Source organism: Phymastichus coffea, unplaced genomic scaffold (assembly GCF_024137745.1).
Source record: "Phymastichus coffea isolate CEN01 unplaced genomic scaffold, Cenicafe_Pcof_1.1 PCOF00142, whole genome shotgun sequence".
Taxonomy (NCBI): Eukaryota; Metazoa; Arthropoda; class Insecta; order Hymenoptera; family Eulophidae; genus Phymastichus; species Phymastichus coffea.
This window is the reverse complement of record NW_026706953.1, coordinates 216,134-232,948: the sequence shown is the minus strand read 5'-3', so window position 1 is coordinate 232,948 and position 16,815 is coordinate 216,134. Positions and strand designations below refer to the sequence as shown.

The 16,815-nt window shown below is 31.4% G+C and overlaps 4 protein-coding genes across 7 annotated transcripts; 3 read left to right on the top strand and 1 right to left on the bottom strand.

Annotated features, from left to right (window-relative positions):
- Positions 1-1,420: 1,420 nt before the first annotated feature.
- Positions 1,421-2,633, top strand: LOC131672069 (protein yippee-like 5). 2 transcript variants are annotated; one of them, XM_058949010.1, is made up of 3 exons: positions 1,421-1,662; positions 2,009-2,190; positions 2,254-2,633. In XM_058949010.1, exons 1-3 carry the CDS (start codon positions 1,502-1,504, stop codon positions 2,304-2,306), a joined length of 396 nt encoding a protein of 131 aa, XP_058804993.1. In that variant the 5' UTR covers positions 1,421-1,501; the 3' UTR covers positions 2,307-2,633. The 2 variants fall into 2 exon arrangements, with proteins under 2 accessions (XP_058804993.1, XP_058804994.1); XM_058949011.1 differs by having other exon boundaries at positions 1,994-2,633.
- Positions 2,634-2,927: 294 nt separating this feature from the next.
- LOC131672066 (tyrosine-protein kinase transmembrane receptor Ror2) lies at positions 2,928-5,840 on the top strand. Its single transcript, XM_058949005.1, has 6 exons — positions 2,928-3,514; positions 3,584-3,771; positions 3,843-4,104; positions 4,244-4,486; positions 4,560-4,747; positions 4,833-5,840. Exons 1-6 carry the CDS (start codon positions 3,442-3,444, stop codon positions 5,832-5,834), a joined length of 1,956 nt encoding a protein of 651 aa, XP_058804988.1. The 5' UTR covers positions 2,928-3,441; the 3' UTR covers positions 5,835-5,840.
- Positions 5,841-8,533: 2,693 nt separating this feature from the next.
- Positions 8,534-9,806, bottom strand: LOC131672068 (S-adenosylmethionine sensor upstream of mTORC1). Of its 2 annotated transcripts, XM_058949009.1 has the most exons (3): positions 9,576-9,806; positions 9,361-9,490; positions 8,534-9,243 (listed from the first exon to the last, which is right to left on the bottom strand). In XM_058949009.1, exons 1-3 carry the CDS (start codon positions 9,756-9,758, stop codon positions 8,612-8,614), a joined length of 945 nt encoding a protein of 314 aa, XP_058804992.1. In that variant the 5' UTR covers positions 9,759-9,806; the 3' UTR covers positions 8,534-8,611. The 2 variants fall into 2 exon arrangements, with proteins under 2 accessions (XP_058804992.1, XP_058804991.1); XM_058949008.1 differs by having other exon boundaries at positions 8,534-9,490.
- Positions 9,807-10,527: 721 nt separating this feature from the next.
- On the top strand, positions 10,528-12,631 carry LOC131672086 (cytochrome c oxidase subunit 4 isoform 1, mitochondrial-like). 2 transcript variants are annotated; one of them, XM_058949033.1, is made up of 4 exons: positions 10,528-10,619; positions 11,661-11,864; positions 11,952-12,144; positions 12,212-12,631. In XM_058949033.1, the coding sequence occupies exons 2-4, from the start codon at positions 11,667-11,669 to the stop codon at positions 12,328-12,330; spliced, it is 510 nt and encodes a 169-aa protein (XP_058805016.1). In that variant the 5' UTR covers positions 10,528-10,619; positions 11,661-11,666; the 3' UTR covers positions 12,331-12,631. The 2 variants fall into 2 exon arrangements, with proteins under 2 accessions (XP_058805016.1, XP_058805015.1); XM_058949032.1 differs by lacking the exon at positions 10,528-10,619 and adding an exon at positions 10,666-10,793.
- Positions 12,632-16,815: the final 4,184 nt, after the last annotated feature.

The window sequence follows — 16,815 nt, the reverse complement described above, 5'->3', positions numbered from 1 at the left end:
AATTATTAATTATCATTTTCTTTGAATTTACAGTAATACACTTAGTAATAATTTTTAATGGTGGATTGCCTTATCAGGCACCGAATGCCTAGAAACGTTATGCACGTAGGCACGCTTACAAGACAAATCCTTCTTATCTCTCCTTATTCACTTTTGGGGCCTTACTAGACATCCTTTTGGTCTATAGGCCTACATTACGGAAAATAAACTCCCAGCTAGATCTTATTCGAGATTAAGACTCCAAGAGTAAAACTATGTATCTGAATTTAGCTTCGCGGTCACGGAAACTCCGTTGTACTCGTACATGCTAGAACGAGGAGTTCCGAAAGAGGACAGGGTTTTATTACAATGTACGTAGATATAAACATTATATTTCTCTTTTTTTTAACAATATTAATCTTAAATGACTTATTCTCACTTCACTATATTTACTGAAATACTTAACAATTACCTTGAGAACAGGTCACGCATAACGCAGCTGAGGAAAAATAGTTGACAAAACCAAGAACTACTATTTAACACGCACTTTTCACAGTCACACGTGCGTGTGTCACCATTTCTTGATCGCGTGCGCTTCGGTTTATCTATAGGTTTTTCCTCCGTATTCATATTGACGACCGTACTACACCCGGCTGTTGGTCAGCGCGTAAAGAAAAGACGACTGGCTATTTCCACCAAGATTCTTTTTCACGACTTCGAACGCTCTTAATAAATAGATTAACAATATTAAATTAGACAATTATTTGTAAAATAAGAATTATTTTAATATTTGAAAAACTGAAAAAATTCGAATTTTCATTCTTGTCTCGCCGGAACTTTTTTTCAAACAGAAAATACACGATCAAACAAGTAATGTCCGAAAGAGACCGACTCCAAGTTTATTTCTTTACAATTACTCGCAAAGATATTCTTCCATCAAGTAATGAAATAGGACCATCTCGAAAACATATGCACCATTCAATGAGCCCCATTGAATTTAGTTTAAAGCTCCCTACCCTTCCATATACAAAACTAATGTAAATTAATGGGTCGAGTTCGTTCCAAAGTTTAATCGCGTGTAGTGCTCTCAATCTGAAAAAAAAATGTAGATCGATTGTTTTTACCGATCGAAGTACTATGAATCAATTTTAGATCATCGTGGATTATTAGTTTCTTTAAAAATAAATGTTTCAAAATAATGTTTCAAAAATAATACTGAGCTGTGATTTTTCATTTGTCAAGTGACGTAAACAAACCTCCAATCCTAAAAAATATTTTTGTAACAACATTTTTAAACAATAAATATTTTTTAAGAAAATAATAGACTGGACGATCTAAAATTAATTCACTGTACATCCTTCTTTTTTGAATTCGGTAAAAAATAATTATGGACGTAACTTAACGTGCCTTACACACACTTTCGCTCCGAGCTCGCTGTCGACGCTGTTAGAGTTAAGTTGAGAGTGTGGGTGAGAGGAAAACAAGCGACTTACCGAAAAGAGGCACAAATGTAAAAACAATAATGGGTGTTATATTTCTTGAACATATTGGGGGTACCCGACTATTTTCATGTGCATCTTGCGATACAAATTTAACAAACAGAGATCAGCTAATAAGCACAAGATTTACTGGAGCAACTGGCCGAGCATTTCTCTTCAACAAGGTTGTTAACCTCAAGTACAGGTACGTGTCTTGTTTGCAATACTTTCTTCTGATCTTTCACTTTACAAAATTATTTCAAGTTACTATTTCAGAACTAATAAAGTCATTCTTTATATCTATTTATTCATTAAAAACTCGTTATTTGAGTTAAAAAAATTAAAAATGCTTGTTTACCACTAAATTTCATACCTTATTTGGTATAGACTCTATTGAAGCATGTTATTTAATTGTAATTATTGTCATGCATTAGTATTGTTTTATTCATAATTTTATTTCATTTAAATAGAATTATTACATATTCTTTCTATCTGTATTTGCATTAAAGAAAATAATGTTACATTCATTATTAAAGAACCTTTTTTCATAGCGAGGTCCAAGATAGAGTCATGTTAACAGGACGTCATATGGTTCGTGATGTGAGTTGCAAAAATTGTGAGGCCAAACTCGGATGGATGTATGAATTTGCTACTGACAAGAATCAACAGTATAAAGAAGGAAAAGTTATTCTAGAACGAGCACTTATTACTGAAACAGATGGGCTTGGTGAAAGTATATAAATTATCAAGTAGTTTTCCAACATGACATTCAAGTTATATTCGAGTTACATTAAAGTTCAAGTTGATATTAATCACTTACTTACAAAATATTTTACACATAAAAATTAAGTGCTTATCATGTTGCTACAGTCATCAAGTTTTGTTTTTGTATGAATTATATTTTTACAAACGACTGACGCATTGTATCATTTGCATAGGAAAATCTTTTACTCAAAACAAGCAACACTTTGTATATAATTTTCTAACGTATTAAGTTAAGTGAAATTCTATTTAAAAAATTAAAATTTATTATAGTCTTAATTTTTTTTGGAAGAAAAAGGTAAGAAATAATCATGAGATAATTTTTTTTTTCAATCTTACATGATTGTAAAATCGATTGGAAAATTAAACTGATGATTTGTGATAAAATATGTTAAAATATCTGAATAAAAATGTACTAACAATACAAAAAAAAGTCATTTATGTTTCTGATAAGTTGATTGTAATAATGTTATTTCTGTTTTTAATTTTCGTTATTTTCATAGTTTTCCTTTTAATAAAGCGTTGTTTTTCTAATTGTTCTTTTTAACAAACGAATTTCAAAATTCACCCCAAGTTTTACGCCCTCTATCCTACATATGCCGGCGCGTTTTCACGAGGGAAGCGGCCGCTTACCACACACCCCTAGAGATCTATAATTATATATAATTTTCCAAGAATCACACGCAAGAATAAGTAGTAATCAGTCAATCAATTTTTCACCGATTCATAATTTTTGTAAAATTTTATTTCGGTAGTGTTAGTTGTCCAAGCAATATATTACGTTTCTTATCAATGGTTAAAAGTGGACTGTCATTCGTCTCTAAAAAAACCGAAATATCGTGTACAATGCTTGGTGTGACCGCCTTTTGCCTAAAGCATCTTAGTTGCAGTGCTCTATTGTTGATATGTTAATATGTTCGTTGCAATCATTAACACGTTTTATATAACTTTACATTCTTCCTCTAATGTTTAATACAAAATGCTTAAATACGAAATGGTTATCAATTACGCAAATCCAATAATTATATGATATCTAATTGCCAAGATTGACTAAAAAGATAATAAAAAAATGTAATCAATACTCCAAGTTTTCATAAACAAAGCAAACGAAAAGTCTTGGAAAAAGTTTATTTTTATCAGAAATGCAGATAAAAAAAATTATTGAGACTGACAACACATAGTTGAAGGTTTAATTATAACTATATAAATGTGAAAAAGACAAATGTACATTATGATGTTTTGGAACATTCTGATAATAGGCATTAGTTTACATATTGTGCATGGTATCGCTCCTAGTAAGTTACCCTATAATTGTTTCCGTTATTCTTAAGATCAACTAGCTACTTATATAATTGCATTTATAGATCAAGCAGGTGGCTACTGTGCTCCATATAATGGTAAAGTTTGTAAAAAGTACTTGACTGGCATTGGTACAGTATGGTTCAATGATTCTATTGATAACCCAAGTGGATGGTTGAATGAAAAAATTACAACAGATTTGTGGGAAGAATTGATAAAAAAATTAAGTGAACCATGCCGTTCTGCTGCAGAGGTAATATTTTATTATGTACAAACTATAAGTTGTTATTGAAATGTGTGCCAAGTTTTATTTTATTTTTCTAGAAAATGTTGTGCTTTTATGCCTTCCCTCAATGTCAAGGTGGTGTTGGTTTACCTCTTTGCTATGAAGATTGTATAGCTTTAAAGTTTCAATTTTGTTTCAATGATTGGGCTCTAATAGAAGATAATAAACTAAGGCAGATTTATATAAGATCTCGAGGTCATTTTAGACTACCGGAATGTGAAAAGTTACCAAAGATTTCTAAAGAGAAAATGATGTGCTCACATGCTTCTATGACAGTTGTTGATCAAAAACTTGTAACATGTAAGTACTAACTATTGAAACTTTAACAAAAACTTAATGTTCCATGTTAAATTAATCTAGAAAAAATTTCAAAAAACTAATTAGAATTGAGAATAACGTAAAATTTAATACTTATTTTGAATGATCTTAAAATTTATAGATGACTGCTATAGAGGTCAAGGACGCTTTTATATGGGTACTGTGAATACAACAAAAAGTGGTAGACCATGCCAAATGTGGAGGGATCAAAAACCACATAGTCATGAAAGTCCACCAGATGTTTTTCCACAAATTCGTGATGGAGAAAATTATTGTCGAAATGCTGGAGGAGATGAACGACAGCCATGGTGTTTTACAATGGATACTAGTACAAGATGGGAACATTGTGACATTCCTTTGTGTGGTATGAAATATCAATATTGTTTTATTTTTTATTATTCATATAAATCAGAAATTTAATTTTTTAATTTTTTTAGATAACATAACTACCAGAGACATAAAAAACACTTCAAGTGATTTTAAGTTAGCGAATTTATTGGCCCCACCTTTTATAATTATTGCATCAGTTTTAATATTGACAATTGTTATTATATTTTTACTGATTGTTCTCATAAACCAAAGATTTCAAAAGCGTCATCAAGGATACAATCAAACTGAATCTCAGGTATTATTAAAATAATATTGAAAGACTAAGTTGAAGTAAATATTTACTTTATTCAACTATATTAATAATCGTGTTATCTATTTAGGAAGTCAATATTGATTTGAATAAGCTGCCGGATAATGATGCATATCATAAAACGAATATTCCATTGAATCCAAGATTGGAAAAACTTGAATTTCCTAGAAATAATATAATATACATAAGGGATCTTGGTCAGGGTGCCTTTGGAAGAGTATTTCAAGCCAAAGCACCTGGTCTCGTACCTGGTGAAGAATTTACAAATGTTGCAGTAAAAATGTTGAAAGAGGAAGCTGCAGATGATTTGCTGAAAGACTTTGAACGAGAAGCTTGTCTCTTATCTGAATTTGATCATCCTAATATTGTGAAACTTCTCGGAGTTTGCGCTCTTGGGCGACCTATGTGTCTTTTATTTGAGTACATGGGACGCGGTGATCTAAATGAATTCCTACGTTCATGTTCTCCAGGAAATTATATAGTACGGAACATCGAAAAAGATGATACTTTTACGGATTCACGACTTTCACATATGGACCTAATAAATATAGCCCGACAAATTGCCTCAGGCATGGTTTATTTATCTGACAGGAAATTTGTACATCGAGATTTGGCTACACGCAATTGCTTGATCAATGATGAGATGGTGGTAAAAATAGCAGATTTTGGTTTATCGCAAAAAATTTACTTGCAAGATTACTATAAAGGAGATGAACAGGATGCCATTCCAGTACGGTGGATGCCACTAGAGAGTATTTTATACAACAAATACACGGTAGAATCTGACGTTTGGGCTTTTGCTGTTTGTTTATGGGAAATATTCAGCTTTGCACTTCAGCCCTACTATGGGATGACTCACGAAGAAGTTGTCAAGTACATCAAGGAAGGAAATGTCCTTCAGTGTCCAGATAATACTCCACAGTCGGTTTATGAGCTCATGAAACTTTGCTGGAACAGGAAACCTTCTGAAAGGCCAACTTTTAAATTCATTTTTGAATCTCTCAATAATATAAAGTCTGAACTAAAGGCTGAAAACAAGTCAAATAGCGTACCTCTTCGTATACATCTGTAAATGTTATTTAGATTCTTTTATGTAAAAAGATATGATAGTCTATTCATGGTAAAGAAGTAAGAAAAGCATTTAGACTTTCCTCGTATTAAGTATATATACGAGTCTATAAAACTTTTATACAATTTTTATACAATGCATACAAAAAAGTTGTGAAATGCTACAGATTTCTCTGAAATGCTGTTACCACTAAGCGTATAAAATTAGTACAATGTAAAGCTCTAAAAACAAATTTTACAAAAGCGTTTCATATTTACGTTGTACATTTAATGACATTGATATTTAAAAAGTTCGATTAATTTTTTAATTCATTGATTTTTATATGATTGATATTTTTACTTGTTAGAATTTCATTAAGTTTGCGATTAAATTTCATTGTGAATTATGATTTAGAGATTTTTTTTATTCAAATCTTGTTACCAGAGTCGGATTTAACTCTCGTAAGGTCCGGGGCTAGAAAAAGCCCACTTAAGAGATTCGAAAACCCGGCTGATAGCTAAGGATATTAACAATTCCAATAAATCTGAACAGTATTTGTTATCATTACTATTTATAAGACTTTTTTTTCGACATTTTTGATCAATAAAAGTTTCAATTAACCCATTAAGGCCCAAGCCGAAACTGGAAAAGATAGCGTCAAACTAACTACGCCATTCATAGCATATCGAAAAAAAAAGTTACCCGTGTTTTTTCTTTTGCCATTTGCAATTGTTTCTAGAAAGTTATTTAAATAAATTACCCAAGAAGTCACTATTTTTAAAGACTAATCACGACAATCGATTCTACGAGAAAAATTATGAAAGAAATGTTTATAACACTTTTTCACCAAACTTCAATTTGTAAAATAGCAATAAACAATAGGTTGAACCCCTTAGGGTACCAAAGATTTAAAAATTCCACATTTCATGGACATTTTACGCTAACAAATTGAAGCTGATGAAAAAGTGTTTAATACATTTCTTTCATAATTATTTCCGTAGAATCGATTGCCGTAATTAGTTTTTAAACATAGTGACTTCTTTGGTAATTTGTTTAAATAACTTTTTACAAACAATTGCAAAAGGCAAAAGAAAAAATATGGGTAACTTTTTTTCGATATGCTATGAATGGCGTAGTTAGTTTGACGCTATCTTTTCCAGTTTCGGCTTGGGCCTTAATGGGTTAATATATGGAAATCGATGATTCTGAGCAATTTACTTTCAATTTTTAATCTTATAACAGTGCTGACAATCGATTGTCTTAATATATTTGTATGAAAAACATCTTTTAGTTTCATTTTTTTCATCTTTAGTTTCATCTTTCTCTAAACTTCTTTTAGTCCCGTTACCCTCGCTTCGCTCGAACACAAACGTTCACACGAGGCTAAAATGATACTAAATGATACTTTCTCGCACTAGTATTGGAATATACTATTCACCATTTTAATGAACAAAGGGAACACTGCATGTCTAAGTATGCATTTCCACGAACCCATCATTATTCATATATATATACACGCACACACACAAATAAAATACCCGTGTATTTATATATAAATTGTTTCTTGTTCTTTTCGATTAAGATAATGTTAAAGGACAATAAGTGCTTTGAATAATTTTTTATTATATGCATCATTGAGTGTACATACCTACAGTAAATAAATAAAGATAATTTTTTAGAAAATACTTTCAAAAACTTTTCAGTTTCAAAGTACATTGCAAATTTTATAAAATTGCATTGGAAAGTTTGAACAATATTATTTGCATATATGACGAGCCCCCGCTCTCGGACCCGAGGCTCGGGACTATATAACCGTCCCAAGTACCTATAGATAAATCCAGCTCTGTTAATTGTTATACTGATGTAATTGAGGAATACAAATACAAATAATTAATGTGGAATGCTTTTGTTTGAAAACAATTAAAATGCCTATGTAAATTTTAATGAACAATAATTATGTTGAAGCCATTGCACAAACTTGTTCAATGATATGTACATTTAGACTTATTCTACATAAGAAGACAACGGACATCGTATGTGTACCAAGATTATCGAGTTAAAAAACAAATTCTTTGTTTATATCTGGGTGCGTCCGTTATAGCACAGGATGCGAGCAATGACAAAAAATATAAATCTACTATATTAATATTATTAGTACAATAATATATCATTTGACTATCTTTTTTTCACCATGATGAATGTTTGGTGACCAATATTCGACATCCAATGTCTCCTTATATGTAGAAAGTCCCTTATTAAGATTCGTTTAATTTATTTTGTACTTTATTTATTTTTATTTGTATAAAGTAGAATTACTACAATGAAACTATCAACTACATTTATCAAAAAAAAGCCATTCCAATGTTCCAGTCTCTTCATTCTGTACGTATATAGTATCGTAACGGCAAAATACGATGTGACTGATAAAATAAAGTGTTGTTTTTCATAAGAAAATAATAGTTATTTTTAATTTATTTTCAATTTTTAATCCTTAAAATTCTTCATTATTTTCATTTCATCTTTTTATCCTTAAAAATCTGCTTTTTGTAGAAGCGAAAAGTATGCTTGCTGAATATGTTTAAATAGAGAATATTTTTTTAATTTTATATATCACATTTTTATCCAAATTATTGATTGTAAATATTATAAAATATTTATCATAAATTATTTAATATCAATAGTTAGATGTATCATTAAAATTGTTTCTAATAATCCATGCTACAAAAATATAAAAACAGTATTGTTTGTAACCAATCCATACACACTTTAATTAAAAAATTCATTAAGTTTTAACTGTTATTTTACAGTTCACTTGGTAGTTCATTAAATAAACTTATTATTTCATCAATACTATATTTGACAGTCTTTTCAGTATAATCTATGTTTTGATCTTTCTTATTTTGAAAATCTTGTGGAATGAAAATTCGAGATGAGAAAAATAATTCTTTATCATCAGGAATTTTGTTCCAATTAATGCATTTTAAAGCTGATTCTTTATAAAAACATTTCCTAAATGCCATACAATGGACATGTTGTAATTTTTCATAACTTATTCTCATGAAACCTAATTGAGCTAAAATTATTTTCCATGATGTATTTACAATTTTAGTATTTGCTCCTGCATGTTTAGAATCAGGAGTAACAATTAATAATATTCCTTTACTTTTGAGCAACTGATATGCTTTTTCACAGCATGAAAATCTCTGCTTTGGGCATGGAATATATTCTAAAAATAATGAAAAAATAACAGCATCAAAGGACTCTTTTTGCATTTCATATAACATCCCTCTATCTTCTGAATACACTGTTTGGTTATCTATTTTTAAATTTAAAAAATCACATTTTATCACATCTTTTGAATATGGAGCTATATCAATAGCAGTAACAGAAAACAAATCGTCATGCCTAAAAGGATTATAACAACTACCAACATCTAAAACACATATTTTTGGTTCTATTATTGTTTTAATCTGCACTGATTCCAAATCTTCTAATTCTTGAACAAAATTACGCATTAAATGCTTTTCTTTTTCATCAAATTTTTTCATACCTCTTTCTGTAAAATAATGTTTGCATTGATTTTTAATCCATTCTATTCTACAGTAAGAAATAGGATCCATTTCTTTTGGTTTTATTGCCCAATGTTGTGTAGCTAATTGATACATTGATTCAGCATAATTCTAGAAAAGAGAAATAGTTCTTACACAAATAATTAAATCATAAATATATCCTTTAGTTAAATTTGAGAAAAATGTTAAATGTTACCTTTAATTTTTCTTCTTGCAAAGTGTGTATTTCCCATGCTTCATTCGCTCCATGTTTTTCACAATCAATACGAAGCTGTAGATGAATATTTTTTATAAACGCTGCTAATTTTTTGTGCTCCTCTGAAGCTCTTAACTCTGACTTTTTTATTATTTTTCTGTTATCTTTATTACTTTCGTTCATTTTTTCAGGTTAGAAAAATAAACTAAAATTCTTATGCATGAGACGAATCACGCGGATGTGTGTATGTGTGTGTGAGAGAGTGTGTATGAGTGTCATCAATTCAATTTCAACAAATATATATAGTATAGCAGACGAAGAACACTATATATGGTTCAATGGTGCTTGTTCCTTAAATTTTCAAAACTCAAAAAAATATCCGGGAAATCATTCGATGAATAGAATTGAACTATGATGATTAAACAAATATTAAAATAAAGTTTAATTTTGTTGCTTATAAACTTGTTGCAACCACAATCATGTTTTTATTAATTTTAAATCTACTGCTTTATTACAACCTTAATTATAAAAATAACCTTCATATTGAAGAAAATTGTTATATCGATTTACAAAATTAATCACACTCAAGCCATACATTCAAAAAGAATTATGATATTGATATTTATAGGTATATTTGAAGTACTTAATAACATAAAATTATTGGAAGTTCGTTTGATAGCAATTAACGTGATATTATTGTTGAAAGTTCAAATTCAACGGGTACTATCACTTTAACTAGGTCATCAAAATAATAATAATATGCATCATCGCTGTCAAAAATAAGCATGAATATATGTTGAATATGTTCTAATAAGTGTATGCATTGATTCAGTATTGAATTTAATAGTGTTTTTATTGGTTTATAAAAATTTATACATTGCCAATTGCCATCATATGTCATTGATCCAGTATACCTGTACCAGTACCAGTAGTTGTATCTGAAGTCTAGCTCCCTCTATAGGTCACTTTAATAATCGGTCCTTAGCTAGCCGTTCTGCTTGAGCACGCGAGCCGCAGCTGCGATTATTCCGTGTTTTATTTAACGTAAGTAATTTTAATAGTAATTCAATTGCTTGACAAGTGTCACTTGAATCTTTAGGCTTTGTGCTTTACAAAATCTTTATTGCAATAGCGAAGATAATCCTACACTAATTTGTTACGAATCAAAACACTGGCCACTGTAGTCCTAATAGACATTTTCCTCGCTAAAACGATTAGGTAACCGAGCTCGGCTCATATCTCCAATAACACGAACAATTTAGAGATAATCGAGGATTCTAAAGAACTGTAATATCCGTTGATACTCATTAAAAATTTGTTCAACTTGATAGCGTTTTAGTGGTCCTCATACGAGATTATATTATTTTAATGTAAAATTTATCGTCTGTAATAGACATCATGTGATTCCTCAATCGGTGGTAATACTTCACTAACCAACAAAAAAAATGTGCCGAATTATCTGAATGTACTTGTAATTTAGAATGTAACGTTCTTTGTGACTTTATGAAGTTGATAACCTTACGGTTGTTTGTATTGATTTTCTTGTAGATTCAGTAATAAGCATTTACAATTTTATTTATAACTATCACACTTTAATATTTGTTCATCTATGAAAATATTAATTATGAATGCTACAATATTCCATATAAATTAGAAATAAAATGATGCATTTTTGGCATAATCACATTTTGTATTTTATAAATTTTATGATAAAATACAAGTGTCAGGAACAATTTATGCTTCAACTGATTTTAATAAGATGTTTTATTAGAACTGAAACATCCGCATCAGAGTTCTATACAAGAAATCTAAGTCCTTTACATTAGATTTTCTACATAAATTTTTGTTTTTGTACAAGAAATCAATACATAGTAATTTATTCTATTTATTTATATTATTTATCTCTTTAGAGAAATTTATATAATACATAGAAATTTTAAAGAAAATATACTTTTGTACTGTATACAACATATTAAGTTGTCATCATTATTCAAATTTTACTTAATAGTTTATATTGAAAAGATGTAATTATTAATCATTATATTTAAGTTTGATGAATTATAAATGAAATTTATTAAATTTTAGTTTAAAATGGCAGCGAGAGTTTTGACAACTTTCTTACGACATGGTACAAACAAAGTGCAAACACGTTCATATTACCCAGTTCACAACAAAATTGGAAATCGTGAGGTTGTTGGGCCAGGAATTAATCAAGAACCTACTTACATAGATGTAACAGACTTTCCCATGCCTGCAATTCGATACAAAGAGATCACTCCCGACATCCAGGTAACAAAATTATATGAAATTATCAATTTCTTCTTATTTGTATCATAAAATAATGTATACCAAAAATCTATTATTACAATTTTTTAGGCGCTGAAAGAAAAGGAAAAAGGTGATTGGAAGAAGCTCTCAATCGATGAGAAGAAACTCTTGTACAGAGCAAGTTTCAGGCAAACATTTGCTGAAATTGAAGCACCCACTGGAGAATGGAAATCAGTTTTAGGAATTACCTGCCTGGGTGTCACTGTATCGATATGGTTTTACGTATGGCTCAAAAAATACGGTACATATTTACTGTTTGAAAAAATACGATTATAAAAAGCAAACCTAATTTTACTATACACTTTCAGTTTACGCCCCTCTGCCCGAGTCATTCAGTGAAGAAAATCAACTTGCACAGTTGGAACGTATGCGATTATTAGACAACCAACCTATTTCGGGACTTCCGTACGTCAAGCGTATAGAGTAAAGAAATTTTCTAGTAAGTTGATGCAGTAGTAAATAACAAAAACAAACTATGCTATTGCAAATCTTGTATAAATCTGCATTGAGCCATGCAAATAAAATTATTAGAGATATGTTACCGCCGTCGATGATTTATTCAAAACTACGTTACATATTAATGGGTGAATCATATGAAATACTTTTAATAATCAGCAATAAGGCGGATAGATAACTGTTTTGGCAAATATGTTTATAAAAAATTTTCTTCACCAATACTTTTTATGTAATTTAATTTCTTCTATCATTAATCGTGAAATAAAATGATATTGATAAAAATTAACTTGATTGTTTTTGTTCTTGAAAGTATGGTTTATTGATTAAGTATTCAATAGTCAATTTTTTTACTTAATTAAATTAAGCATAATTATTTGTTAAATCAAATAATAAATTAGAATATCGATCAGCATAAAATGGAAGTTGATGGATTTCTGAGTAAGTAATGTTAAGCTTTACTTATGTCAATGATAGCTTTTAATGACCGAAGAAAATATCAAAAATTGTAATTATATTGATTTTTTTTATCTAAGAAATGAACTTATATTTTATCTACTTTTTGTTCTTTTATTTTAAATTTTATTTTATAACTCTACTTTATTACTAAATAATTTTTTTAACGTAAGCTAGTGACAAACTTAATTTAGATTGATTCTTGTAAAGTTAACCAATTCAACATTCAATCATCCGTCCATGACGCCGTCTATTTCATAATTAAATATATTGCTCCCATATTTAATAATTGAAGAGAAAGATATAAGACCATCGCAATTGCATAATTATTTGAGGTTGAACTGTGTGTATTATATCAAAGAAAGACAAACGGTCGTATTTACCGAAAGTAAATTGCTCATTCCTCAAAAATAAAATTTCTTTCAAACTCAAATTTTTTAAAAGCCCTTTATACGTATCTATAATAAGTATATAAATAATTAATAATCATTTACTTCAAGCTTTATAAGCTTCAAATATAATACCAAGAAAACCATTGTAAATTGATAAAGTAGTGTGATTTTTAAATTTAATGTATTGTTGAATTATCATTTTTCAATTGTTTGGCTTAGTAGGTGAAGTTTTGTTTATGTTCACGAGTTAATTTTCAGAAATAATTGAAAAATACTGCACTGAATGAATCGAAATACTTATAGTATTTTTATCGCATTATTTAGAGATATATAAAGAGGGATCATAAACGTAGCTCAATAGAATAAAATTTATATAGTAAATTTCAAGTAAATTAGAACAGTAATGAAGAATGGCAACTTTATTTTATACTTGAAACATAAATAAAAAATTGTATTAACATAATCAATTTTTGCTGTATATAGTGGTAATCAATCAAAATTAATAACTAACTTCGTATAAAATGTGCTTATTCTGTTACGCTCTGAAACGTAATCATTTTTCTTTCCTTTAACGAGAGAATATAATAAAGAGAGAAAGTGACCGAGAATCCGCGCCGTCGCAGACGAAAATCAATGCAACATATTATATTTTATAAGTACTGGTGGAACAGCTCTTCTTGATTGTCTCTGGTAAGTTCATTAGTATTTCATTAAATTATTACTATTACATTTATACTAGTAAATTGATGTTTAATTTAGTGCTCTAGTTTTATTAATGACCTTTTGCTCTCGCTTGCCTGCTCTATAAGCATATTTAATATTTTCATCAAATTAGATTTGAAAATAACGTTTATTTGTACAATACATTTTTTAAACCCATCCACAGACAGAATCCGACTCATTCCATGCTATAAACGTTGAAATTTCAACTCGAAATGATGTACATATTGAGCGTTAAACGAAAGAGAATAGCTTTGTATAACTTCGCTTATCAACAGTATGCTAGTTTGGATTTTGGCAAATGTATCATATATCAATATTTGAGGATGGTTATTACTTCGAGTGTAATATCAATTATTGTCTGATGTGCTAATACTGAATATTAAGCACCAACGGTCATATTTATAAATCTCCTACGCAATGCGTGCCATAAAAACGGAGACAGTGCAATTTTCATATGTACAGAGTTTATACGAGGTCTGTCTGGAAAGTATCGGGCTAACATTTATATCTCTACGCTATTCTTCATCATCGAACGGGTTGCTGTAAATTTGAGGTTTAAATTTCCTTAATTATAGTTTTTGGTATTCCAAGATCTTCTTCTAGTTTCCGCAGTCATACGATGATCTTGTTCGATCGCAAGTCGTACCCGCTTAATATTATCCAATGTTTTTGTCGTCGAAGGTCGACCAAAACGAGAATCACTATCAACAAAAGTGCAGCCCCCTTTGAAACGATATATCACTCTTTTATTCGTGTTTTGCTGATTTCCAGTCATTTTTAACAATCACAAAATCCGACGAATTCAAAAATAGTTTTGTAAACAAAAACACGCTGCGCATGAACTATACGTCCGCGGCAGATGTCATCAAATAACCGATAGGTAGGCTTTACTGTTCAATAGTTACTGCTGAAGTTCACACACACACACACACACACACACACACACACACACACACATGCCCCGTAGAAGTCGCTCGAACACTATGGCGCGGAGATATAAAAGTAGACCCGATACTTTCCAGACAGACCTCGTATGAAAGGTTATTATTGAAAAAGTGGACCGTGACAATTGGATTATTGCACACGAATCTTTTATGCTAAGGTCGACAACTTGCAAGAAAACTATTTGCGCCATTAATCAATCTCATTACAAGAATATTCTTACTGTTACTAATTTTTGTAGAATTCTAAGAATAAGTTTTTATGGTAACAAATTTATTCTAGTAAATATAACAATTAATTCCGTCTTTTCAGAAAACGTATAAAGAAATATCGATTTCGAAGTTATTCCGCATACTTTTTAATGTTTACAGGTTATATAGTAATCATTTTATATGGAAATTAAAATCGACTGTTTTCCGGAGTAAAGGTATTGCATTCCATCAGTGTGATAAATAAATTAGGCTAAATATTTATTCAGTTTGAAGGAGTTATGTTTTCTGAAAGATTTTCTGAAAGATTGTCGTGAAAATCGATCTTCCTGAAGACTCACGCCTTCTTTATTTATTACTAACGTAAGCAAGCGAAAAAGGTGTGATTTTGAAAATCGCCCGCTGCATGTATCGACCAAAATCCGTGCGCGCCCTCCGGCTGTCGGTTCCGTGTAGAGCTGTGCGTTCAACACATTACAACAATCCACGCCACTGACGTATACCAACATCAGGCGTGTCGCGTGCGTGCTTGTACGCAGGCGCTTGTACCGTACACAATGTACGTATGTACATCCCTTCGCGATCCACACTCGCATACACAGTGCCAGCGCGTACTTCCGCTCAAGGGCTAAAGCGAACAATCAGCACTTGTACAGCGTAGCTGCGTGCAGGTGGATAAAAAAAAATTTTTTTCGTTGGCCTGCTGCGAGCGACAGCTTGCACAAGCGTGCGGCCGAGAATGAGGCTAGACAAGTGCCACCCCCCCCCCCTCCCGCTCATTCCCCGAGAAAGAGAGATCACATACATATATACCGCGGCGTACCTCTCCACTTTCCATTGACGCGAGCGCTCGTGTGCAGTTATTTTTGAGCGAACGTGCTGCGCTTTCAACTTTGTTCACCTCGTTTCTCTCTCGTTTTTGTTTTTTTTGTTTCTTCGCCTTCTTCGCCGCTTCCTTGCTCTTTTCTAGGCGGGATCGCGGCGACGAGGAACAAAAATCCAACAACGATGTAATTCGCATTGTTGGCCGGCGAGCTGCGTTACTCAAATACGTACAGCGAGGCCGCTTTTTCGTCAGCCTTGTCCGCCTTTTTTACTTTACGCGGAAAAAAGCTCGCGCTGAACTTTGCTCATTTTCCAGGAGCGACTCGGCTGCGAGCAGGCCTCTCGCTTATTGTCGATTCGCTGGCCAACTTTGACACGAGACGTTTAATACTAGTTCATGAAAAAGCGAAGCAGAATTACCCTGCAATGGAGAGAGAGAGAGAGAGAGAGAGAGAGAGAGAGAGAGAGAGAGAGAGAGAGAGAGAGAGAGAGAGAGAGAGAGAGCTTGTAGATCGGTTGTTGCCTCAGTTTCTCAGCGAGCTTGAGGGACTTTCCCGGACTCTGCATATTCTTGACTCGAAGTACATCCAGGGAGTGAAGCGTAATGAGGATTGATGCGATATAATATCAGACACTGGGCGTGCAAGCTGGCGGAGCTTTTCCGTCGCACGGTAACAGATTTGTACTACTTATTTTGAGCATTTACGTGATGCAAGAGAGCTGCCGTACATGAGCAAGTATATACATCCAAAGCTCGCTCTCACTCGCATTTTTCGTCGAAGAAAAGCCTATATCCCTAAATATTCCATGCCCTCTTGAACCTTTTAGATGTATTAACAATCCCTCATTTGAAATTCAGATGTGGCTTCGGCTCAGCAAGGAGGAAAACTCGCGGGCAAATAAAATAATAGA